Source organism: Callorhinus ursinus, unplaced genomic scaffold (genome assembly GCF_003265705.2).
Source record: "Callorhinus ursinus isolate GAN/ISIS: 27379988/994484 unplaced genomic scaffold, GSC_fseal_2.0 scaffold2, whole genome shotgun sequence".
Lineage (NCBI taxonomy): Eukaryota > Metazoa > Chordata > Mammalia > Carnivora > Otariidae > Callorhinus > Callorhinus ursinus.
In genome coordinates, this window is record NW_027397064.1 from 31,540,076 (window position 1) to 31,566,224 (window position 26,149).

The 26,149-nt window shown below is 40.2% G+C and overlaps 1 protein-coding gene and 2 non-coding genes across 6 annotated transcripts in view; all 3 read right to left on the minus strand.

Annotated features, from left to right (window-relative positions):
* Positions 1–12,214: 12,214 nt before the first annotated feature.
* NOP58 (NOP58 ribonucleoprotein) overlaps positions 12,215–26,149 on the minus strand; it is a 32,258-nt gene continuing 18,323 nt past the window's right edge. For 3 of the 4 annotated variants that reach the window (XM_025893177.2, XM_073879958.1, XM_073879964.1), the window contains 10 exons: positions 25,040–25,104; positions 23,979–24,113; positions 23,061–23,206; positions 22,220–22,346; positions 19,960–20,123; positions 17,982–18,116; positions 17,723–17,784; positions 15,826–15,959; positions 12,851–13,029; positions 12,215–12,484 (listed from right to left, as the gene is read on the minus strand). In XM_025893177.2, coding sequence (XP_025748962.1) covers positions 12,434–12,484; positions 12,851–13,029; positions 15,826–15,959; positions 17,723–17,784; positions 17,982–18,116; positions 19,960–20,123; positions 22,220–22,346; positions 23,061–23,206; positions 23,979–24,113; positions 25,040–25,104 — 1,198 coding nt within the window. In that variant the 3' untranslated portion in view covers positions 12,215–12,433. The remainder of the gene's footprint in view (positions 12,485–12,850; positions 13,030–15,825; positions 15,960–17,722; positions 17,785–17,981; positions 18,117–19,959; positions 20,124–22,219; positions 22,347–23,060; positions 23,207–23,978; positions 24,114–25,039; positions 25,105–26,149) is intronic. The other variant, XM_073879952.1, reaches the window with a different exon arrangement.
* Positions 21,989–22,072, minus strand: LOC112808061 (small nucleolar RNA SNORD11). The gene has a single exon (XR_003204252.1). It is a non-coding gene; the product is annotated as a small nucleolar RNA SNORD11 (small nucleolar RNA).
* Positions 22,918–23,000, minus strand: LOC112808069 (small nucleolar RNA SNORD11B). The gene has a single exon (XR_003204256.1). It is a non-coding gene; the product is annotated as a small nucleolar RNA SNORD11B (small nucleolar RNA).

Sequence of the window (26,149 nt, forward strand, 5' to 3'; positions counted from 1 at the left end):
TGAGGGTTCTAGAGGGGAGGGGGGTGGGGGGATGGGTTAGCCTGGTGATGGGTATTAAAGAGGGCACGTACTGCATGGAGCACTGGGTATTATACGCAAACAATGAATCATGGAACACTACATCAAAAACTAATGATGTAATGTATGGTGATTAACATAATAAAAAACAAACAAACAAACCCAACCAAAGCCCCTCCCTAGACTCCACATCTCCTTCCAACTGCCGACCTCTTCTCTGGCAGCTTCTCCACATCCTTTCCACTAGGCTACCTTTCCTCTGCCTACGTGGCTCAGCTTTCACTTGGCCAACACCTATTTCTTCAGGTCTCAGCTTAAAATTTACTTCCTCAAGGAGACATTCCCGAACCTCCAAGTTGGAAAATCTCTGCTTGTGTTTTCCTAGAGTACTGTACTGTCTCATCACATCATTCCTCACACCTTATCATCTACCTTCTCCCCATGCTCCATGAATACAGACACTGTTTTTCTGTTTTTAGATCTTTTAAAATTTTTATTTATTTTTTAGTAGGCTCTATGCCCAACATGGGGCTTAAACTCACAACCCCGACATTAAGAACCGCATGCTTTACCAACTGCGCCAGCCAGGTGCCCAGAGACTCTTTTTCTTGTTCACTGCCATCTCCCTAGCATCTGACACAGTGCCTGAAACTAAGGTAGTACTCAAGAAAGAGTTGCTAAATGAAAGTACATATGATCTTCAGGCATTTGGTAGCTTGCAAGGGTGATATATTGCTGAAGTGACGAGTGTTTTTTGGAATCCTGAAGGTTTCAGTTAACTCTGCATATGGATTGTTCAATTAGGAGATGAGGAGCAGGTAAAGTGACAGCAGTGGACACAGGAGACTGGATAACTGGCAGGCCTTGGCCTCCTTCTCCAGGATAGCTAACTGCCCACCTTGAGTCTCTTCGACAGCATGGGTTCACTCTACCACGGGTGCCCCTCTCTGTTTCAGGCCTTGGTTCCAATGCAGAAGCCTTAGGGTAACAGTTTGGCCTGAGGAATTTCACTCTCTTCCAGGCCCTTGCTTCCACAAGACCTCAGGGGTTACTCCTCCTGGGTAACCTCCTCTTCTCTCTGACCCTAGTCCTCACTGTGGAGGCTTGAGTATGCAGGAGCGGCCAAATGCCCTAAAAGTTAGGACTCTGAAGTCACTTATCCTGGATCGTATCTCAGCTCTTGTACTTAGCTACTGTGGCCTCAGACCGATTACTTGGCGTCTAAGCCTTCTTTTCCTCTTCTGATACACATGTCTCACTCAGAGAGCTGGGGTGAGGAGTAAGAGAGATCATGAAAACAGAGCTCTTAGCACAGTGCCTGATACACAGTGAGTGCTCAATGAATGTAACCTGTTATTAGTATAGCAGAGTGCGAGAGCATACCTGTTATCTAGGGCACCTCTTCTCTCCAGAGATTCTCAGACCCTAAGGAGAAGGCACCAGTGTTAATGGAGATCAATTACCCACTGCCAGATAGTCCTTAGATTCTAAATTACCCGGTTTACTCAGCATCAGACACCTCCACCTCCATAACCAACTCACTTTAAAGATTTTATTTTTAAGTAATCTCTCCACTCTACATGGGACTTGAACTTACAACCCTAAGATCAAGAGTCGCACGGTCTACCGACTCATCCAGCCAGGTGCCCCCATAGCCAATTCATTTTAGAGCTAGGCTCCAAAGGTACCTTCTGTCCCTGGAATTCAACTTTCAGGTACAGAAGCCTGACTTCTTGGGACCAAGGATGGCTTTGCACCAGCTTTTATTGGTTTCCCTGACAATGATAACTTTCAGATGTCTAGCAGGTAGCAGAGTATTAGCTGGCAGAGACACTGCCCACTCTATACTGGGGAGCCTGGTTTTTAGTTGTGCAAATGTAAAGACTCTCTTTTTGGGGGGCAGGGAGGAAGAGAGAAGGGAAGAGAGGGAGTGAGGGGAGGAGGGGCAGAGGGAGAGAGAGAGAATCCCAAGCAGACTCCATACCCAGCACAGAGCCGGATGCGGGGCTTGATCTCACGACCCTGAGATCATGACCCAAGCTGAAATCAAGGGTCAGATGTCCAACCGACCAAGCCACCCAGGTGCCCCAAGACTCTCTTTTGAAATAAAAATGTTTTATATTTGCTTAAGAATAAAAAAAAAAATCAAGGGTGCCTGGGTGACTCAGTTGTTAAGCGTCTGCCTTTGGCTCAGATCATGATCCCGGGGTCCTGGGATCGAGCCCCACATCGGGCTCCCTGCTCAGCGGGAAGCCTGCTTCTCCCTCTCCCACTCCCCCTGCTTGTGTTCCCTCTCTCGCTGTGTCTCTCTCTGTCAAATAAATAAATACAATCTTTAAAAAAAAAGAATAAAAATAATCAGATTTATGTTTTAGAAAGAATGGGTCAGAGCATGACTAATCTGACTTCTGGCAGAGAAGAGCTGACCAGGGAGTTAATGATCCATGGGATGGTGGTGAAGGGAAACCAGGGCCAGGAGCTCCAGGGTTTTGAAATGGGCAGTAGGTATCAGTAAAGCAGGTTTAGAGATAAACGTTTTTGGCATATAGCGAATGTGAGTTGCCCATGAGACATCCAAATGACACAACTGAAAATATAAAACTTATATATGGTCATAGAAAAAATTCTGGGAGGACACACACCAAATTTTTAACAGTTATTATCTCTGAGTGGCAGGATTATGGGTGATTTGCATTCTTTAGTATACAATTTTTTAAAAGATTGATTGATTTAATTTTTACGTAATCTCTACCTCCAACGTGGGGCTCGAACCTACAACCCCAAGATCAAGAATTGCATGCTCCAGGGCACCTGCGTGGCTCAGTCAGTTAAGTGTTCGATTCTTGGTTTCCGCTCAGGTCATGGTCTCAGGATTGTGAGATCGAGCCTAGCATGGGGCTCTGCACTCAGCACAGAGTCTGCTGAGGTTCTCTCCCTCCGCCTCTCCCTCTGCTCCTCCCCTGCTTGCTCGGGCACTCTTTCTCTCTCTGTCAAATAAATAAATAACATCTAGTTGTTATTTATTTATTTGACAGAGAGAGACACAGCAAGAGAGGGAACATGAGCAGGGGCAGTGGGAGAGGGAGAAGCAGGCTTCCCAAGGAGCAGGGAGCCCGATGCGGGGCTCGATCCCAGGACCCTGGGATCATGACCTGAGCCGAAGGCAGACGCTTAACAACTGAGCCACCCAGGCGCCCCTAAATAAATAAAATCTTAAAAAAAAAGAAAAGAAAAAAAGAATGGCATGCTCCATCACCTGAGCCAGCCAGGTGCTTTAGCATATAATTGTTTTTCTGTGATGACCCAGGCATAGGAGGGGCATCTGGCTGGTTCAGTCAGTCGAGCATGCAACTCTTGATCTCTGGGTCACAAATTTGAGCCCTATGGTGGAGGAAGTTTATTTTTTTTAAAAAAGGAGCCACAGGATTTGATCTTGAGGCACCCCTGTGTTATTCAAGGCTCCTATCCTAAATTGCTCTCACCCACTTCCCACTTCATTTCTTGTCTATTCAAGATTTTCCTGGGTTCTGACTTCAGGACTTTTTTACCCACATAGGGACTCTCTTAGTCTTCAGACCAGACTTCAAGCGGTCCCCTTGGCCTTGCCACTTCTTTCTTTCTTCTAGCACAATTTGGGCTCTCCCTCTAGCCACAGTGCTGCTGGACGCCCTGAATAGACAAAAGATGCAGGGATACACAGCAAGGTGCTCCTCCCTGAGATGTATTATTTCAGTTTGTGGAATTTCATAGGACTTTGAGAACTTGGAGAGAAAAATCGCAAATATAAACTAAAGAATTGGCAAACTATGACAGACTTATGAGGTAGATGATAAGACAAGGCTTATTTAAGATTGAATTGTTGATTGGGGCGCCTGGTTGGGTCAGTTGGTTAAGTGCCTGCCTCTTGATTTCGGCTCAGGTCGTGATCTCAGGGCCGTGACGTGGAGCCCTGCGTCAGATTCTGCACTGGACGTGGAGACTGCTTAAGATTCTCTCTCTCCCTCTCCCTCTGTCCTCCTCTCTAAAAAACAAAATAAAAAAGATTGAATTTTTGATTATTTCTTGAAAGGCCCTCAAAGTGAGCTAGATAAACTACTCTCTATCTTCACTGAGGGAAGACCAAAAGAAAATGGACTGAAGTTGCAAAAAGACGCTTCTGGTTAGATGAGTGACTTTTTGTTATGGAAACATTTCCACAAATAAAACAAAACCTGAGAAGGTACAAACTTCCAGGTATACAATAATTGAGTCACAGAGATGTAAAGTACAACATAGGAAATATAGTCAGTAATATTGTAATAACTTTGTGTGGGGACAGATGGTAACTAGACTTACTGTGGTGATCATTTCATAAGGTATATAAATGTCAGATCACAGTTTTACACCTGAAACAAGTATAATATTCTATGTCCACTGTACGTCAATTAAAAAAAAACAAAAACTAAAAAAGCCCCCCAAAAAAAAAAAAAAAAACCCCCCCCCATCCTGGGCGTTTGATATATAAAACAGGAAAAAGGGGGATGGCTCCCATAATGGAAGCCCGAATGGGGACTGCCTAGCCCAACCAGCACTTTCTGCCCTCAAGAGGACTCGCCAAAGCAGTCTGAAAACTAAACTATAGGCAGCTGCTTCTTTTTATACAGACAATGAGCTAAACATGCTTTTTTTTTTTTGGTAAGTGCCTGGGGGAAAAAAGAATTATTTTATGTATCATGTGAAAATGAAATAAAATTCAAATTTCAGTGGCCACATTTTGTTTTTTTTAATTGTAGTTGACTCACAATGTTACATGAGCTTCAGGTAAGTAAGTGTCTCTAAAGTTTAGTTGGAACCCACACTCCTTTGCTTAGGTATTGTCTATGGCTATTTTTGTACCACAGTGGCAGAGTTAAGTAGTTGCAATAGAAAGCGCATGGTCTGTGAAGCCTAAAATATGTACAGGCCCTTTGCAGGAAAAAGTTTGCCAGACTCTTTTATTTTTTAAGATTTTATTTATTCATTAGAGAGAGAGAGAGGACACAAGCAGGGGGAGAGGCAGAGGGAGAGGGAGAAGTAGACCCCTTGCCGAGCCGGAGACCCGATGTGGGGCTAGATCCCAGGACCTGGAGATCACGACCTGAGCCGAAGGCAGACGCTTAACCATCTGAGCCACCCAGGAGCCCCGGCCAGACTCTTTTAGATGAAAGACAATGTTTTATGATATTGGCTTTAACGCTGTTGGGATGAATGGAATCTTATGATTTCTCCTTGTAAGGCATTAATGTTCGGCCACGCTGTGGTTTGAAAGAGGTCCTGTCTGTATGGGGGAGAAATGACTGGTCTCAATCTCCCAGGATCCCTGAAAGTCTGTCCCTTCCAGCCCAGGGAGACTGTGGTTTTACCCTTGGGCTCCAACCAGTCGCCTTCAGATGGCTAAAGGGAAAGAAGGCAATTGCCTGGCATTATGCCAAAAAATCCCCCCCCCCCCCCCCCGCCGCCCCAAGTTTGGAGCCTCAAATTCCTGGCAGTTAAAAAAAGGATTTCCTTCAGAAGAACACAATTGCCGTAATGCTCTGGCCAGCCAGTCCTACATTTCACAGGCTGGGAAAATATTTGTGATTTGGGAAGAATTGTTCAGAGAGGGAGGAAGGCCCCACGGAAGACTGTGAGAAAGAGAAAAGCACATCTAGAACAAGTAGAAAATGAAGAGCAAAATCTTAGTATCTATTTGCGCTCTTCTAAATTATTATAGATCATTTAAGATGAAATTAGATCATTTGCATTAACTTATATTTACAACTCTTTGGTCCTCAATCTAGCATTTCACAAACATGTTTCTCATGTATGTTAAACAGGTAGAGGCTGGAGTTATAATTCTGTCACCGTAACTCTTCTGTGATTCTAGTTCTACAAAATGGGGATGAGACCTTCAACATCATGGACTGATTTCTCAGCCTGAAGTTTAAAGGCTAGTAATTGGGGATTAAGTAAGGGCAAGTGTGGGGAAATGATCAATCTCAAATAATTTGTTTATACTTCCCACTTCCCACTTTGTTCTTTACTGGAAAAGGCTTGGTGATTACATTGGTGAAACCACAAAACTAACCAAAAAAATACATACCCCATCATGATCTCTACAGAGAGAGAAACCCAACCAATAAACAACAAAATAGCCAGTGTCATAGCTTCAGATAAAACATACATCATGATAGTTTTTGACTATAGGTTCATTTATTTTACATTTAAAAAAAAATTTTTTAAATATTTTATTTATTTATTTGACAGAGAGAGAGAAACATAGCAAGAGAGGGAACACAAGCAGCGGAATGGGAGAGAGAGAAGCAGGCTTCCTGCTGAGCAGGGAGCCTGATGTGGGGCTCGATCCCAGGACCCTGGGATCATGAGCTGAGCCGAAGGCAGACGCTTAACTGACTGAGCCTCCCAGGTGCCCCTGTTTTGTTTTAAGTAGGTTCCATGCCCAACATGGGATTTGAATTCATGACCCTGAGATCAAGAGCCACGTGCTCTACTGACTGAGCCAGTTAGCCTCACAAACTGGTATTTTACACTTGTATCCCTTTGATACAGTAATTCTACATCTAGAAATTTATCCTAAGGAAACATAAGTACATAAAGACAAATGTATAAGACATTCATTACAGCTTTGTAATAAAATGGCAACAAAAACCAACCTACGAAAAACAAAATTTAAAAGTACGCCAAAGATCAAGAACTAATGATGTAATGTATGGTGATTAACATAACAATAAAGTAAAGAAAAATAAAGTACGCCAAAGAAAATACTAAATTAGTAGACACTTGGACATGATAAAATGATGCTAGTATGAAAACTGATTTTGCACATTCTTTAAGGTTATAGTCAACCAAATTAAGATTGAGAAATGCTCAGCCACTTGCACATCTGGGGCTAGTCCATACATTTCTCATTGATGTTTCTTTCAAAGATGCTTTTGTGTGCTTTCTCCTGTGTGTGCTGCCTTAAATCTGGGGTTTTAGTCTCACAAACTTAATAAAACAATGACTAAGATTTTTCACTTTTTATATTAAATGTGTATAGAACACCTGCAGAATCAGCAATTCCATTCCTTCAAAAGCAGACTCTTATTACAGGAAACAAGGTTGATAATGGTATTTCTTGTACCTTTCCAAAGTTTGCCTCATTTATGTAGGAAAAGCACTGAACACATTAAGTGCCCAGCCCCAATGTCTCCCAAAAATTAACTAGTGAAACAGCACAGCCGCTGCCTGACAGTGGTATTGCAGTGATGCTCATTTTAATAAGAGGCACAGGCCTGATGTCCTGGCCATCAAAGTAGGCACTAGTTTGCAGTATCAAGGAATCCTCCTAGAACAGTGGCCAACGTGTAAGCATTATCACCTTGTCAAACTTGTCAAAGTGCATAATCTTGAGGCCTATATCCTAGATCTGCCAAATCAGAAATGTACCTTTTATTTTTTTTTTGAAGATCTTATCTGTCAGAGAGAGAGAAAGTACAAGCAGGGGGAGCAGCAAGCAGAGGGAGAAACAGGCTCCCCGCTGAGCAGGGGGCCTGAACCATGAGAGACTATGGACTCTGAGAAACAAACTGAGGCTTCTAGAGGGGAGGGGGGTGGGGGGAATGGGTTAGCCTGGTGATGGGTATTAAGGAGGGCACGTACCACGTGGAGCACTGGGTGCTATACGCAAACAATGAATCATGGAACACTACATCAAAATCTAATGATGTAATGTTTGGTGATTAACATAATAAAATAAAAAATACGGAAAAAAATTAAAAATAAAAAATTTATTTTTTAAACTTTTTTTAAAAGGTTTTTATTTGACAGAGAGATAAAAGAACACAAGTAGGCAGAGCAGCAGGCAGAGGGAGAGGGAGAAGCAGGCTCTCCGCTGAGCAGGGAGCCCGACACGGGGCTCGATCCCAGGACCCTGGAACCATAACCTGAGCCAAAGGCAAAATAAAAAGTTAATAAAAAATATAGGGGCGCCTGGGTGGTGCAGTTGGTTAAACCTCTGACTTTTCGGCTCAGGTTGTGATCTCAGGATTATAAGCCCCTTTGTCAGGCTCTGCTCTCAGCAAGAGTCTGTTTGGGACTCTCTCTCCCTCTTCCTCTGCCCCTCCAAATAAATACATTTGAAAAAAATAAATTAAAAAATGTATAAAATTGTACTTGAAAAAGAGTCAACAAATGTTGACTTTTGAAAGCAATGAAGGTTATAGATAATGGCCACAGGACATAATAGGAAACTGAGCTCAAGGCCCCAAAATGTGGGCTTATCATTTAGGTCCTTAGATTTAATGTTCTTTTAGTCATGAAGAAAAATCACAAAAGAAGTCTCAACAAATTCAAGAAGACTGAAGTCCATACTATACATCTTTTTTTTTTTTTTGAGAGAGAGAGAGCGCAGAGGGAGAGTGAGAGGGAGAAGCTGAATCCCCAGTGAGCAGGAGCCCAATACAGGGCTTGATCCCAGGACCCTGTGGTCATGACCTGAGCCGAAGGCAGACGTTCAACCAACTGAGCCACCAGGGCGCCCTTTTTTTCTTTTTTTAAAGATTTGTTTGAGAGAGAGGGAAAGTACGCATGTGCACACGCAGAGAGGCAGGAGGGGCAGAGGAAGACGGAGACAGAAACCTAAACAGACTCCATGCTGAGCACAGACCCAGACACAAGGCTTGATCTCACAACCCCAAGACCATGACCTGAGCCTAAACTAAGAGTCGGACGCTTAACTGCGGCCACTGAGGTGGCCCACCATGCATCTTTTGTGACCCCACAACACTATGAAACTAGAAGTTAACCACAAGAAAAATCTGGAAATACCACAAATATGTGGAGGCTGTATTTCTTTTTTTAAGATTTTCTTTTAGAGTGTGAGCGGGAAGAGGGGCAGACGGAGAGGGAGGAGGGGGAGAGAAGAGGGACAGAGACTCAGACTGCCCCCTGAGTGCAGAGCCCCCCACATGGGACTCAGTTTCACAACCTGTTTCTCCCTCTCCTCCCTGCTAATGCTCTCCCCCACTGTCTGTCTCTCAAATAAATAAAACCTTAAAAAAAAAAATCATCTTGGGCTCCATCCCAGACCTACTGACTCATCTGCAGTTTATCAGGATTCCCAGGTGATTATTATTCATGTTAAAGGTTTTGGTTACTTAGCCTAATGCCATTATTCTAAGTGGTACAGCTGGGATAGAGGATGGGCCTGAAACAAGTTTTAAAAGATGCTCTAGGAGGTACCTGGGTGGCTTAGTTGGTTGGGCGGCTGACTCTTGGTTTCAGCTCAGGTCATCATCTCAGGGTCCAGGGGTCAGGCTCTACCCTCAGTAGGGAATCTGCTTCAGGATTCTCTCTTCCTCTGGCCCTCCCCCTGCACACCTGCTCTCTAAAATATATTTTAAAACCTTAAAAAAGAAAAAAAAGATGGCCTTAGAAAAGCAACAAAGCATTAAAGAGAACTCTTCATAGAGAACCGCAGAAAAGTGATCTGAGCTTGGAGTTCTGGAGGAGTACAGCTCATCTAAGCCCATGCACGGTAAACACACTGAGGACCCAGAAAGTAGTAGAGATATAGAAATAGTTTATTCTCATTTACTTATTTATGAATTTATTTTTTAAAGTAGGTCCGATGCCCCAGTTTAGAGCCCAACACAGAGCTTGAACTCAAGACCCTGAGATCCAGCCCCACGGAGGGCTCGATCGCAGGACACGGAGATCACCACCTGAGCTGAAGCCAACAGTCCCACGCTTAACTGACCACGCCATCCAGGTGCCCCTAAAAAAAATCTTCAAAAAAACAAAAGAAGGGCGCCTGGGTGGCTCAGATGGTTAAGCGTCTGCCTTCGGCTCAGGTCATGATCCCAGGGTCCTGGGATCAAGTCCCGCATCAGGCTCCCTGCTCCTTGGGAGCCTGCTTCTCCCTCTGCCTCTCTCTGTCTCTCATGAATAAATAAATAAAATCTTTTAAAAAAAAAAACAAAAAAACAAAAGAAGTCAGATGCTTAACTGAGCTACCCAGGTGCCCTGATACAGAAGTTTAAACCACAAAATATAAGGCGCCTGGGTGGCTCAGTCGTTAAGCGTCTGCCTTCGGCTCAGGTCATGATCCCAGGGTCCAGGGACTGAGCCCCGCATCGGGCTCCCTGCTCAGCGGGAAGCCTGCTTCTCCCTCGCCCACTCGCCCTGCTTGTGTTCCCTCTCTCTGTCCAAAAAAAAAACTTAAAAAAAAATAAACGAAAAAGTATAAATTTACATTTCTGAAGGGATGTAGAATACAGTGGAGAATCATTGCTTTTTCGTTGAGAATCAGTAAGTTTTTAAAAAATTTTTTTAAGTAATGTCTACACCCAATATGGGGCTTGACCTCACAACCCCTCAAGAGTCCCATGCTATACCAACTGAGCCAGCCAGATCATCAGTATGTCTTAAATATTTTATATGGCCCACTCATGGAAATATTTCAAGTTTGCTAATCAAAATGAGCCATATAAAATTCACCTGCACTTCCCATTGCAGACTAAGATGCTAAGGCTCTTCAATAGAACAAGTACTTCATTTTAGCACAAAGAACCATAACCTACCTTCTGGTTAGTGTTTTAAACAGTTAAAAGTTTAGCACTTAGGAGAACTGATAGCTTGGGGAGGTGGGGTGGGGGAAATGGATAACTGGGTGATGGGCATTAAGGATGGGCACTTGAAGTAATGAGAACTGGGTGTTGTATGCAACTGATGCATTCTACCCCTGAAACTAATAATACAGTATATGTTAATTAAATTGATAGCTCTGTGATTTAACTAGATTTTTCCCAGGCCTGTAGACCATTTAAAATGACAAAATGTTTATTAATTAGCATTCTCAAAGTCTATCTTGTTTCAGATAGAAAGCTTTTGACTATATAGTCCTTAGCAGGTCTATGGGCAACTTTTAGCAAAAGCTGTTAAAAATCTGTTATGTCCCAAATCAAAAATGTGTCTGAGGTACTAATGATGTAAAATGGTAACATTCTAAATACCTAGCTTTATTACATAATTGTGTCTAGGTACGGCTACATGTACTTCACTGTAGCATTTACTTCAATTATCTACATTTGAAATGTACTTACACCTCTGAAAATTTGTACTTTTTTTTTTTTTTTTTTACAAACCACTGTTAGTGGAGAGGTAAAGTTGAGGATCATCTCCAGTCCAAGTGAGGAACTGAAATTAAGAAGGGCTGTGGACTTGCCTACAAGAAAAGCAGAGGGAACTCAAAGCTATAATCATTTTAATTTTTTAAAGATTTTATTTATTCATTTGAGAGAGCGAGCATGCAGAGTGGGGAGGGGCAGAGGGAGAGGGAGAAGCAGACTCCCCTCTAAGTGGGGAGCTGGACACAGGGTTTGGATCCCAGGACACCAAGATCATGGCCTGAGTTGAAATCAAACGTGTCATCGACTGGAGTCACCCAGGCGTCCCAAAGCTATAACCATTTTAGCTCCTCCACCTGTTGAATGCTTTTACTGACTGGGCTTTAGCACCATGCCCATGGCACACACAGAGATGCAAGACGGAGCAGCCCTGTGAAATTTGTGGCCGCCGGGACTATATGGTTGTCAATCAGGCTGTTGTTCACATACTGGAAATACTGTATTTTAGAAACAAGGATTTCTCTTTGGTGTTCTATGTCCTGGTTTATGCCCATGGACATTTTATTTTTGGTCATCTTATTTTCCTGTTATTCCCCCATTCTTTACTATAAAATCATTTTGTTATCCTATTAAAAATATCACCTTAGAAAAAAATCTACAGCTATGTTAATGTTAATGATTATTTTGTTGCTCCATTCAGAACTAGGAAGTAAAATGAAGTTAAGGATACAATTTTTTTTACTTCTGAAGGGATACAGAAAAGTTTTGCTCACCTAATTTTAAAATTTTGAACACAAAACACAGCTTTATTTAAATAAATACAAAGGCAGAAAAATAGTAGAAAAGGAGAAAAAAAGAGACAGTCCAAAAAGGAAAAAGAAACATTAGAGTGAGGCTCTTAAATTGGTCCACCTAATCACAGCCTTCCAAAAGGCTAAGTTTCAAATTAATAATTCACAACTCTCACTTTTCGGCTATAATTATCAAAGCAATAATCATCAAATGCTAAATAAAATATAGAAAGGATAATTATCTACCTAAAATATAGAGATCACAGAACTACCTTAAAATACAAAGAAAATATTTTTATTTGTGTAACAAAGACTCTAAGAAATGATGACATAATCAAGTTAACAGAATTGGTGTCAAGACACATACGTTTGAAAGGTTTAGATGATTAGTAACATTGTTTCATCCAACCTTCCCTCAGTTAGACAACATCTCAGATACACTGCTGACTGAATCTTAAGTGTGATGTATCCCGATGATTCAAAGATGGTTCCCTTCAATTAGTCCTCATTAGCTCTCTTTTTTTTCTTTTTCTTCTTTTTCTCTGGACTCTGAAAATAACAAGAATGCTTTTGAAAGAGCTGTAAATGTATGGGTGAGGAATAATAGCTTTATCTTATAAGAAGCAAAGTAGATCTATTTCCCTCAAAAACAAATTTGGGTTAAAGATTAAAACCTAAAAATATAAAAATCACCTCTATGAAAATCTGTAGCAAGTTATATTCTCTGTTCCTCAATGTAAACCCATTTTGTAATAAGATTCTAGGTTTGGGAAATGGCCTGTTTTATAACAATATGATTTTTATTTTACTGTTCCTTCTATGAAACCATCTTGACTGCCTGCTCATTTCAAATATAGAGAGTACAATAAAATAGAGACCCGGCCCATGCCAACAAAGTATTAAAACCAAACATACAGGAATTGCTGTGCTGGTGCATGGTTCTTCCTCAGAAAGCGGTTCTTCCTTAATGTGTTTCTTTTTGTCCTTCTTCTTCTTCCTCTTCACAGATGTCTCCTGTTCTTCTACCACTAGTACTCCTTCTTCTTCTTCTTCTTCTTCTTCTTCTTCCTCTGCTGCTACTGGGGCTTCTTCAACTGAATGGGGTTGGGGTTAAGTATAAGGACACAACAATTAACACACTATATCAGACCTCACTTCCCCACCTTTTGAATCTCAGTTTTTTCCCATCATGCTGGTTGACTATCCAATGTTTATTTATTACAAATTTTTGTAAGTGCAAAGGTAATTCAAAAATCTACGTAGTCCAAGACCACTAACTTTAAGAGATCATGTAGCCATGTATGGAAATTAGGATTGAAACAGATCATCTGATCTCCAAACCCAATGTTTTTTGGAAATTGTCAATTGCATTATAAATGATTAAGAACGTGTGCTCTGGGTGGCTCAGTCGGTTAAGCGTCTGCCTTCAGCTCAGATCCTGATCTCAGGGTCCTGGGATCAAGCCCTACATCGGGCTCCTTGCTCAGTGGGAAGTCTGCTTCTCCCTCCCCCTCTCCCTCTCCCTCTGCCTCTGCCTGCTGCTTCCCCTGCTTGTGCTCTCTTAATAATAAATAAAAATAAATAAATAAATATAAATAAATAAATACATAAATACATAAATAAAGGGGTGCCTGAGTGGCTCAGTCATTAAGCATCTGCCTTCGGCTCAGGTCACAATCCCAGGGTCCTGGGATCGAGTCCTGCATCGGGCTCCCTGCTCAGCAGTAAGCCTGCTTCTCCCTCTCCCACTCCCCCTGCTTGTGTTCCCTCTCTCGCTGTGCCTCTCTCTGTCAAATAAATAAATAAAATCTTCAAAAAAATAAATGAAATCTTAAAAAAAAAAGAATTTGTGCTCTGGAGTTAAGAGACCTGGGTTTTTATTCAACCTGCTGTGACACTGAGAGGAAGTCATTGACTTCTGTAAACCCCATTTACTCATCTGTAAAACTCACTGATGCCTATTTTACTGGATTTAACGAGATAACATATCATGCGAGGCACATCAGAATGCAGACTCAGGGGTGCCTGGGTGGCTTGGCTTGTTGAGTGTCTGCCTTTGGCTCAGGTCATGATCTTGGGGTCCTGGGATCAAGCCCTGCATTGGGCTCCCCGCTCGGCGGGGAGCCTGCTTCTCCCTCTCCCTCTGCCTCCCCCCAGCTCGTGCTCTCTCTCTCTCTCTCTCTCTCTCTCAAATAAATAAATAAATAAATAAAATGAATCTTAAAAAAAAAAAAGAACTCAATAATAGGTACCTATCATTAGAAATTCGTTCACCAAAAATATATTTAGCACCTACTAAATGCCAGGCCATTTCTTAGACAACTGGATACAGCAGGGCATAAAACAGACAATAAAATCCCTGTCCTTATGTATCTTTTTTTTTTTAGGAGTGGAGGGGAAAAATGATATAACCATACAATATTTTACACAGTAATCAGTGCTAAGAATAAAAATAAAGCAGGAAGAAAAACACTGAGAAAGGCAGTGCATACAGGTACTTCAGACAGGACAGTCAGGCAGGCAACACCTGGAAGAGGCAAAGGAGTGAATGATGCACCTATCTTGAAAAAAAATATTCCAGATAAAAGAGCAAATGCTAAAGTTATTTTAGGAGAGGAGAGTTGGCAGAATCAAAGAATAACAAGGCAACCAGTGTGGCTAATGGAGTAAAACGAAATGAGAGGGTTAATGGGGGGGTGCCACTGTGGCTGTTAAGCAGTGGTGGATAAGATAAGTGGTTAGATTCTGGATATATATTTTCAAAGTAGAACTGAACTGAGAGGATTTGTTGCCAGAATAGGGGCACCTGGCTAGCTCAGTTGGTGGAGCATGCGACTTTTGATCTTGGGATTTTTAAGTTTGAGCCCCACACTGGGTATAGAGATTACTTAAAAAGAAAATCTAAAAAAAAAAAAAAAAATTTGTTGCCAGAGTAGACTTGGGTTGTAAGAAAAGAGTAAAGGTTAAAGGTTAAAGGTCAAAGCAACTAGAACTGCCATTAATAAGACAAATTCGTGGAGCAACAGACTGAGTGACAAGGATATAAGAATGTTAAGTTTGAAAAGCTTACTCGATATATAAGTAAAGATACTGGAGTTTGTTGTTTCAAATGCTATTAATGGACTTAGGGATCACCTTACTTGTTAATCAATAAAGAGAAATTTAAGAGTTAAATAACTTTACTTGTTAATCAATAAAGAGAAATGTAAGAGTTAAATAACTTTATGTTTTCTTCAGCCAGGGCAGGAATCCACATTTGCTGATAATATATTTTTGACCACTAAGCTATTCAGAATCCAAAACTTAAATCAGTCATTACTTTCATGCCTGATTTTCCTGATAGACTAGCTGGCAGGCATTCAACACAGGTACTTCTAGTAAATGGGGTTACCTGCTTATCAACTTTGCAAGACAGCCTAGGTCACTGGAGAGTACCTATTAAATATCATTATTATAATGATGGTTACCAATATGTTATTACTCTAGTCCACTCTATATAACAGAAACAATGAAGAAAACCACTTCTGCAAATTCTACCCTTATCTATAACAAAAATATATCAGAGACTAATTTAAAAACCATGAACTTTTTTTCCTTTTTAAGCTGATTCTCAAAATAGTTCACGTGGTAGGAAGTGAAGTTTGGTACACTTAGCATAATACGTGATTCCATATATTCAAAGAAATGCTTCTCACATTCCTCTATGAAGTCTGATAAATGTAATACCATAACTATTCTCAAGGAACACAATGGCTTAAAACACCATTAACTTTCAATATGGGTGGTTTCACAATAAAGTTCAATGGCATGTACTTACTTCCCCAAGACTTATGAAGTCCATCTTTCTTAAAGAATATGAATATAAGCAACATTTAAAAATTCAAACTGACCTTTAATTTTAACCTTGGCTTTTTTGGCCTTCTTTTCAACAATTTCATCTTCTTTATCTACCTGTTCTATCTTGCGTTTTTTAGAACAGGTTGGCAGTGTGGAATCACCAGAAGGATCATAAGTCTTCACTTCACTATAAGAGTCAAAAATTATAGAAAATCTCTATAAATACTTGTAACTGAAATCATTCTAAGGAAGCTTAAAAGAAATGCCATTAGATAATACTTATATAAGTATACAAAACTGTTTCATTTTAGTAGCTTTGGGGCAGTTTAAGAAAACCAGTAATTTCCAAAAGGTAGAGATACCAAGCACTATTTTCCAAGTAGGTCAATCACACTTCAAGTGGTGAGTTAAAATGAATTCTCATTTAGTAATCAATGTAATTACTATGGTATAGAAAAACAATAAATCAGTATGGGGAAAAACGGAGAAAATTTCTTTACAACAAATGATTATTCTAGAAAGTAAAAACTGAAGCAATTCAAGTTTTAGAAATAAGGCAAATTCAATGAAAACAAAAAACCTAAATCAAGTTAACAGAGAAGACTTCATCACAAAACCCCAAAAGGCAGAAGAACAAGGGGCTGCATATGGATGAAGATTCCCTAAAAGCCTGCATTTGCTTTTGTTCTAATGTAGAATGAAAAAACTGAAGTACTAAGTGCCTAAAACAAGAACTAATAAATCTCATAATTGGTGCTTCAAGTGCATGTGTTTAAAGTCAAAAGCATAATGGCATGGGAATATTAAAACACTGTTTAAAACAAGCCAAGGAATGTTTCATTTCTTAAGTTTATTTGTAGAGTCATGGCTGCTTAATTTTTATACATTAAAAACAATAATTTAAAAAACAAAGATCCATACTTACCAACTAAAGACACCAAATTAGACTTTAAAAATTACAAAATAGGGCGCCTGGGTGGCTCAGTTGGCTAAGTGACTGCCTTCGGCTCAGGTCATGATCCCGGAGTCCTGGGATCGAGTCCCACATCGGGCTCCCGGCTCAGTGGGGAGCCTGCTTCTCCCTCTGACCCTCACCTCTCATGCTGTTTCTCTCTCTCTCAAATAAATAAATAAAATCTTTAAAAATTACAAAATATATATATGGTCACTTGAAAACTTGGAAAATTCATAAAACATAAAATATTAACGTCCATAGTCGGAACACTTTTGGTTTCTTTCCAGAATAAGGGAAGCAATTTTTCTAAATACGTACGTTTAAATATATATGAATATATATTTATAGTAAGATGTTACTCCTTGCCCAGTTTAAAATTTTACTATTAAAATTCTTAATTACAGGAGTCCTAAGGGAGAATTTATGGGTTAATGACTAGAAAGATTTTATTTTTTTTGACTAGAAAGATTTTAAAGACTCCTGATACATACCGTCAAACCACTTCCCAGAAAAACTGCACCACATTCTACTTCCATCAGTACTGAATATCACCTCAAATAACCAAAATCCCCCTCCCTACATATATCTTTTGTTCGTTTCATGGTGAGGTCTGAATACTATTTACTGTCAACATCTGAAAATGAACTAGTTAAATATTAAGAGAAAAAAAAAAAAGTCAAGGGGCACCTGCCTGGCTGGCTCGGTTGAAGGAGCATATCACTCTTGATCTCGGGATTATGAGTTTGAGCCCCATGTTGGGTATAGAGATTACTTAAATAAATAAGACTTAAAAAAAAAAAGAGAAGAAAAAGCCAAAATATATACCATGTATTTATTACAATAATATGAAATTGTGATTAAAAATTAGAAATATGGAAAACTGTGAAAAAAAAATCAGAGACACTGAGGTGTTTGTTTTATTATAAACATTGCTGTCATCAATTAAAATTTAATAAGCAGATATTGTTCACACATCCTCCCCCAAATGTACTTACCTTTTATGTTCGTATTTTTCTGTTTTTGCTAATGCTTTTCCTGTTCCACTTATTTTCCTTATCTAAGAAAAGATACCAAATCTTTGTAAATATATGGGAAACTGTCAATAGCAGGAACAAAAGATGTTATTAGACATACTAAAATTTATCATTTAAATAAAACTACTTAGTAGGTGAAATGAGTAAGTACATAAACTACTTAAAGTTTATTAATTTTTGATAGCTAACACTTCTACAATAGGCAGGATGCGGTCCTTACCCCTCTATCTTCCAAGGTCCTCAACCTGGCCTCTAATTTGGCTCTGTTCTCAACTCCCATCGCAGAACTGGAATCTTCACCAAAAGCATCATACCGGATAGCCAAAACAGTTTTGGCTGCCAGCATTCGAGAAATCTGATAGAGAACTTGAAGTTAGAGGCATTCAAACTATATTCCAAGTTGAGATGATAAAATCCTCAATAACTTATTCATGAGAAAACTGGAGCAAATCATCAACTCTATCATTCACTCTAGTATTTTTTTTATCAAAGTCAGGAATTAGGAAGTATTATGAATCATACAACTCAAACCACCTAGCTTATATCTGAATCTCTCAATGGTTAACTGGTTATATACAACCCCATTCGTTTTGTTGGATGAAATAATACTGCAGCAGTTCATGTCTAAAAAAAGCTCAAACTACCCTTTTAATGTCAGTGACCTTAATTCTACACCATGAGGTCATCGGGAAAAAGCGTAGCCCCCCTTTTAAGCTAATTAACCCTTTTCATCAATCTGCTCTGAATTTTATAACCTTTGTTTCTTTTTTTAACGTTCTAGTTTCTGTTAAATTATGTACCCTAACCAAAAAGCTTGAAAGTACTTAATATTTGCTGAAGACTCAGCTTTCTCATCTATAAAATTGATACCTACAGCTCACAGGGCTATTAAAAGGATTCACTTAAGTCCCACTAGGTGTTGATCACAGTGCATGGTTATTATTTTAAAATTCATAAATGACGACGTTAAATTGATTTCTTGCCACACAGAAAATTTGTGATGTGCCATCTACTCCATTTCTCACAAACAGGTGGATTCTAGAAAAATCCTAATATAGCAAAAAAAAAAACAGCCTTAACGAGATCAGTAACACTTTATCTTTAAAAAATAATAGTAATAATTTTTTTTTTAAGTAAGCTCCCAGCATGGGGCTGGGAACCCCCAACATGGGGCTGGGAACTCACGACCCCGTAATGAAGAGCTGCACGCTCTACTGTGCTAGCCAGGTGCCCCCAGCAACACTTTATGTTATTTCCTTTCACAAAAGTGCTTTTTAACTCAAGAATTCACCATTCTCTATTTAATGACAAAGAAGTAGAAAAACTTTATTGCATACTATAGAATAGGCAGAAAATGAGTTATCGATGGGTGGGGGAGGGAGAGAAAACAACCTGCCTCAGAAGAAATGCAACTCGGCGTGCACGTATGCCGCGCCGCGCCCCGCCTGGGCCGAGGGGCCGCTCCTGGCCCGCGCTCTGCGGCCCACGTGGTGCGGCGGCGCGTTGGCCGGGCGGCTGGCCTCGCGCCGCCGCCCATTGTGTGCTGGCCCCGGGGCTTCCCCCGCGGCCGCCGGCTGCCCCCGCCCCAGCCCCGCCCGTATGCGGGCCGTGCTCTCCCTCGGGAAGCTGTGGCTGGCTCGGCACACTCCGACGGCCCCTCCTGGGGCTGGCCCGGGACCCTGCGCCCGGCTCGCTGCGCTGCCTGCTGTCGCTTAGCATTTTGTACTCCAGACCTGGCAGGGCCCCTGGAGGCCTGCTCTGCTTGGCCCCACTCCGACACCCTCTTCCTGGGCAAAGGGTCGCCCGCCTACACCAAAAGGTCATCGCGCTGGGAAAGAATTCAACACTGACTTGAATTTCATCTAGCTGTGGCACAGCGTGGATATGCAATGAGAATTAATTACACTGGTGCTTTCTCAGTAGGCTCCACACCCAGAGTGGAGCCCAACATGGGTTTGAACTCATGACCCTGAGACCAAGACCTGAGCTGAGATCCAAAGAGTCGGATGCCCAACTGACTGAACCACCCAGGCGCCCCTCGTCAAAAATCATTTTGTCAGCCTCCGTGCTAAGTATGGAGTCTGGCTGAGGATTCTCTCCCTCTGCCTCTGCCCCTCCCATTTGTGCCCTCTCTCTCTCTAAAATAAATAAATAAATCCTTAAAAAAATAATAAAAAAAAAGAAGAAATGCAACTCACCTTTCCTTTGTGTTTGGGACTTGTCTGGCCTACGAGTGAAGCATGATAAATGAGACCATACTTTGGGGTATCTCGTCTAGACTTCAGGGCTCTGAAGAGTGCCTTTTCTGCTCCAAGAATCTGAACCGTAGAAGCTGCATGTTTGGCCAAATTCAAAAGAGAACCTTCAAAAAAAAGAAGTAGTTACAAGGAATGCAATTCCTTGAGAGCTTGTTTGGAGGTTCTAGCAGGGGAGCGCAGCTACTCGTATACCCTTGACCGAAGAACGGTCCTCTATCGGGGAAGGTCGTCCTCTTCGACCGAGCGCGCAGCTTCGGGAGGGACGCACATGGAGCGGTGAGGGAGGAAGGGGAAACCTGCCTAGCCAGCCAGATCAGCCGAATCAACCCTGGCGATCAATGGGGTGACAGATGTCGCAGCCAGATCGCCCTCACATCCAAGGAATGCAATTCCAAGTATTTGAAAGTTCCATGTATTAAACATAAGACATATAATCTAAGTATTATAGCCACCAGAGTAAATAAAAATTTGATATAGACTGTATAGTCTGAGATTCCCTAAAAAGCCTCAACATTTGTGATTTATCCACATAGCACCATAAGCAGAGGCTTACAATGAATGCTTATGACAAACTGAAGGTGCAATTAAACTTATTTGCCCGAGAGATGGTATTAACTATTCTATATTCCATTAGCATACCACAGAGGAGGATTTTAGACATCAAATATTCTACCTTAGATAGGAAAAAAACATACAAATATATGGATACTCAGGACATCTCAATAGAACTATGTTATAACTTTATCTCTGTTGTTTAAGATATGGATTAGGAGATGTAAGTACACTAATCAGGTATAAAAAGTTACTGCTTTAGGGTGCCTGGGTGGCTCAGTTGTCAAGCATCTGCTTTCAGCTCAGCTCATGATCTCAGGGATCCTGAGATCAAGCCCCACATTGGGCTCCCTGCTCCGCAGGAAACCTGCTTCTCCCTCTTGTGTTCCCTCTCTTGCTGTGTCTCTGTCAAATAAATAAAATCTTTAAAAAAAAAAGTTACTGCTTTGTTAGATTTATTGCACAGATTTTGTCAGAACAGACCCCCAACATTAACGCTCAACCACTAGACACGTATTTAAAATTCAACACAAACTTGTTAATCCCTGCATCTCTGACCACAAAAGTTTAGTTAAGCCTATGAAAATTTGGATGCAGACAAAAAACCAGCCAGATGATCCCAACCTCAAACCTGAGGTTATTTGAATGGGCTGTCTAATGATGCAGTTACAGGGGTTATTCTAGTTTAGACACTTTGATGTAAATGATAACATTAAGATCTTCTGTGACAGATTGTAATGATGACTCCAATAATAGTGATACTTCACTCTATTTGCAAATACTCAATTATACATTTTTATAGCATACCTTCTTTGTAACATCACCATACACACATATGAAGTCTTATTATAAATTTACTAAAAATATTTTGCATGTCAAATATATTAAAATAGCATATTCAGCAGTGAACTATCTTTATTTTTTTATTTTATTTATTTTTTTAAAGATTTTATTTTTTGACAGAGAGAGAGACTGCGAGAGAGGGAACACAAGCAGGGGGAGTGGGATGCGGGGCTCCGGGCTCGATCCCAGGACTCTGGGATCATGACCTGAGCCGAAGGCAGACGCTTAACGACTGAGCCACCCAGGCGCCCAGTGAACCATCTTAAAAAAAAAAAAAAAAAAAAAGGGTATGTATCACCTGTTGTGAGAACTATTCCTATTTAATCTGATGAGGTTTTTTTGTGTTTGTTTGTTTTAGAGGTTGGGGGGCAGAAAGAGAGGGAGAGAGAATCTTAAGCAGCCTCCATCTCACAATGCTGAGACCATGACTGAGCCGAAATCAAGAGTCAGGTGCTTAACCAATGGAGCCACCCAGGTGCCCCTAACCTGGTAGTAAATATTAACTGATTTCAACCTCCTGCATTCATCTGATTATTCTCATTAATGATAATAAACATCTGACAACAGACCACAAGTGTCTCAGAAGAGGTAGTGACTGAAGATGCCTTCATTATCCAAAAGGATATCAGGCATACGCATCAGAATCATCATTGAACACTTACTTGGTCCTTAGTCCTTTCCCATATACCATCTACTTTTATTTATTACCTAAATTTTTTAATAAATGTAATTTTAGATGAAAAAATAATCCTAGGAGAAAAACAATCTAAATATCCCTATTTATAAGTTACATTAAAATCATCACCTGCATGAGCAATGAGCCGTGCTCCCACTAATTCCCCAACCATCACTGTAACATTTGGTGCAATGGCCATCATTCGATTTTGCAGATATTCATAGAGCTGGGTTCTATATTCTGAGATTTCAATTACCTAGTATAAGGAACAAAATGAATATACCATAAATGACTTGTGTTAAAAATCACATAAAAACCACATGTCTGAAACAATGGAGTCCTAAATTGTCATAGATCAGCCGTGTAATCCTGGGAAAACAAAGCATTCCTTATCTGTTTCCCATTTTAAGAGATTTTATGAGATAATAAATGCAAACAACCTACTACACTGCCTAAAAATATTAGTCAGTATTACTTTTATTTTTAAAAACTCCAAGGGCTAGATAGACATTGTCATCTTTTTTGTGATCTTTAAGATTTGTTAAGTAATCTTTACACCCAACATGGGGCTCGAACTTAGAACCCCAAGACCAAGAGTCACATGCTCTACCGCGATCTCCAAATCGGGGGGGTGGGGGGGGCGGGCGGGGAAGCACGCCAGGATACAAACATAGAGGCTGGAATTAAATAACTCAAGCTGTATTTCTCGGTCTTCTTAACAGATTCATAATTCATTATCCAGACAATGCTAGCTAACAATACAAATAAATTAGATAGTATTCTCTCCACTTCCTTTAGTATGTATTTCCCCCTAAGTATATAAATCAAGATGGCATCAGATGAGGTAGTGACTAAACACCCTCATATTTATCAGGTGAATGGTAAGCTTAAAAAATCATCATTGCCATCAGAAAATTATTATTACATAGCTGGTCCCATCACAACTAGTTTCTCTATGTGTATAGTTTACCTGAGTGCAAAGATGCAGAATATTGCAAATATCTTCTTCTGAAACCTCTGTTCCCATTGATATCTCTGCAGCTGCTTTCACTTCTGCTTCAACTTCCTCTGGCAGTAATTCAGAAAGTTTGGCTGAGGCATAATTCTTCCTATCGCCTATGGAATGTTTGCAGAGGATGAGGGAGAATCACTCTTCAACAAATAATATAAAATCCAAATAGTCAAAAAAAAAAAAAAGTAGAGATAAGCCAATGAAAAGGGTGCCTAAACAAAACAAAAAGCGAACAAGTTTGACCTACTAATTTTCCTTATGTAAGGCTTGATTTTTAGAGATTAAAATCTCTCCCCATCATCTCCCTCCAAAAAGATATAAATTAGAATAAAAACAAAATACCTCATAAAACAGGACTAATAATATTATAACAGACAATTTATAACTAAAGTTTTATTAAAGTCAGTGCCATGAATTCTTGGGGTGGTAATATGGTAATGCAATATGAACCTGGTTAAGTCCTATTTATTAACAATCCTTAGATTGTTCTACTAGTAATATTACTGTACACTGGTATGGAATATAACACTAACAGTAGAGAGGGCAGTACCAGCTTTAGTATTCTAACATATCACAGGATAGCCCACGTCTACGATTGCTCCTATTAATGGTAAATTCACTGAGATACATTCCACCTTAAGAAGCCAATTTAAGAAAAACCAAATCAGAGAACCATGTTCTCTTGTACTGGCCATTGACGTGAAAGTTCAAATTACCAGTTTCTGAATTCTAACAGACACTAATTTGGCTACACTCCCAAAATACACATAAGTTGTAAGGAACTCTGGGAAGCTTGTTAAGGAAAAAAATTACTATAACTCGTATTTTGGGATGCAAATAATTATTTTCAATGCCTTAAAGGATAAAGTTACTCACCGACTTTCTGTAAACACTTGCAGTATGTCAGATTATCTGAAATAATTTTTCCTAATTCAGGGAAATGCCAGCCGTACCATTCTCTACACCGCATAATGTAGTTGTTTAGTTCTTTATCTAAGTCATCTAACAAGGCTGCAGTAGATTAAAATGAAAAAGAGGAACTTAAAAGGGCTTAAAAAAACTAAAATATACATAAAATTTACCATTTTAACCATTTTTAATTGTAGGTTTCAGTGGCATCAAGCACATTCACAATATTATTCAATAATCACCCACTATCCATTTCCAGAACTCTAGATCATCCACAAATGGAAACTCTGCACCCATTAAATAATAACACCTCATTCCCACCTCCCCACCTCTCTTCTACTTTTGGTCTTTTACAATTTGCCTGTTCTAGGTACCTCATAAGTGGTATCACACAACAGTTGTCTTTTTTGCATGGCTTATTTCGCAGCTTGTTTTCAAAATTCATCCATGTTGTAAACCTTTTTAAGGTTTAAAAATAATTATCCATTACGTGTATGTACCCCATTTTGTTTATCCATTCATCTGTTACTGGGTATTTAGGTTGTTCCATTTTTTGGCTATTGTGAATAATGCTGCTACAAACATAGGTGTATCTGTATCTGTGAGTACCCGCTTTCAATTCTTTGGAGTACATACCCAGAAATGCAATTGCCATTTAAAGGGATTTTTAAATTTGGAAACTTAAAGAGTTTGATATTTCCAAAATTCACTTAATGACATGGGAGAATGACCTATTAAAAAGCCAAGTGAAAAAAGCACAATGCACTAGAGATCCCACTTACTGATTTGCTTCATGGAAAAAGACAAATTTGTTAACATCACTAGTGTTAATTCACCTTATCTCCAACTAGTCAAATTATGGGTGGCTTGCCTTTTCTAGTCTGCATTTTCTAGTTTATTTACTTCGCTATTAAAAATCCTAATTAATCTTCTCCTTCTTCAACTGATAAAATTATAAAAGATAAAAGATACAGTTTTAACAGCAGGAAAAAGTTATGAGGATCAGACCTCACATGCACTATACTTACAAATTGCCTGAACAATCATGGTGTCCACTTTATCAGCACTAAATTTCAATCTGTATCGGGACAAGCTGAGGATAAGGGGGGGGGGATAAAAAATTACTGACAGCAGCTACAAAAAGAGTTTAATTAACATCTTAAGAAACTTCATTTTTATTTATTTGTCAGAGAGAGAGAGAGAGCACGTGCACAAGCAGGGGGAATGGCAGGCAGAGGGAGAAACAGGCTTCCTACAGAGCAGGGAATCCGATGCAGGGCTTGATCCCAGGACTCTGGGATCATGACCTGAGCTGAAGGCAGTCGCTTAACTGCCTGAGCCACCCAGACACCCCTTAAAAAACTTTAAAACCAAAATCCGTCTTAGAGCTACATTAATTTTCCCAACACAGGAAAACCAGTTGAACAAGAATACAATAGGCAAAATTAGGAAATACACATTTAAAAAGAAAATACAGGGGCACCTGGGTGGCTGGTGGCTGGTTGGGCATCTGCCTTTTGCTCAGGTAATGATCCCAGATCCCTGGGATGGAGCCCCACATAGGGCTCTCTGCTTGGCGGGGAGTCTGCTTTTCCCTCTGCCCCACCCCCCACTCATGCTTGTCCTGTCCCTCTGAAATAAAATCTTAAAAAAAGAAAATATACCGGTCCTGCTGAAATATGAATTAATTTGTGAAAGACAAACAGGATAATGCTGTGTAGTACAAATCATATTGGTTCATGTATGATTTTTACAGGGTTTCAAGGCTTTACACCAGGTTAACACATGAAAACAGAAAGCCCACAGAGGAACATTATTGTACATAAGGTTTTAACCTTGGCACTGTTAATGATATGGGCATGATAATTCTTTGTTGTAGGGGCCTATTCTGTGCACCGTGGATGTTTAGCAATATTCCTGTCCTCTACTCATGTTAGTAGAGACGTGACCCCACCTATAACAGCCAAAATGTCTCTAGCCATTGCCAAATGTCCTCTAAGGGATATTTAATTGCCCTTGATTGAGAACCATTACTGTTATACAATGTCAATTAATCACAAGCTTGAATCCTGACTCAGTTTAGCTGCTTGTGCGCTCTCAAAAATGCTTATTACAAAGTTATCCTCGATTTTTATGCA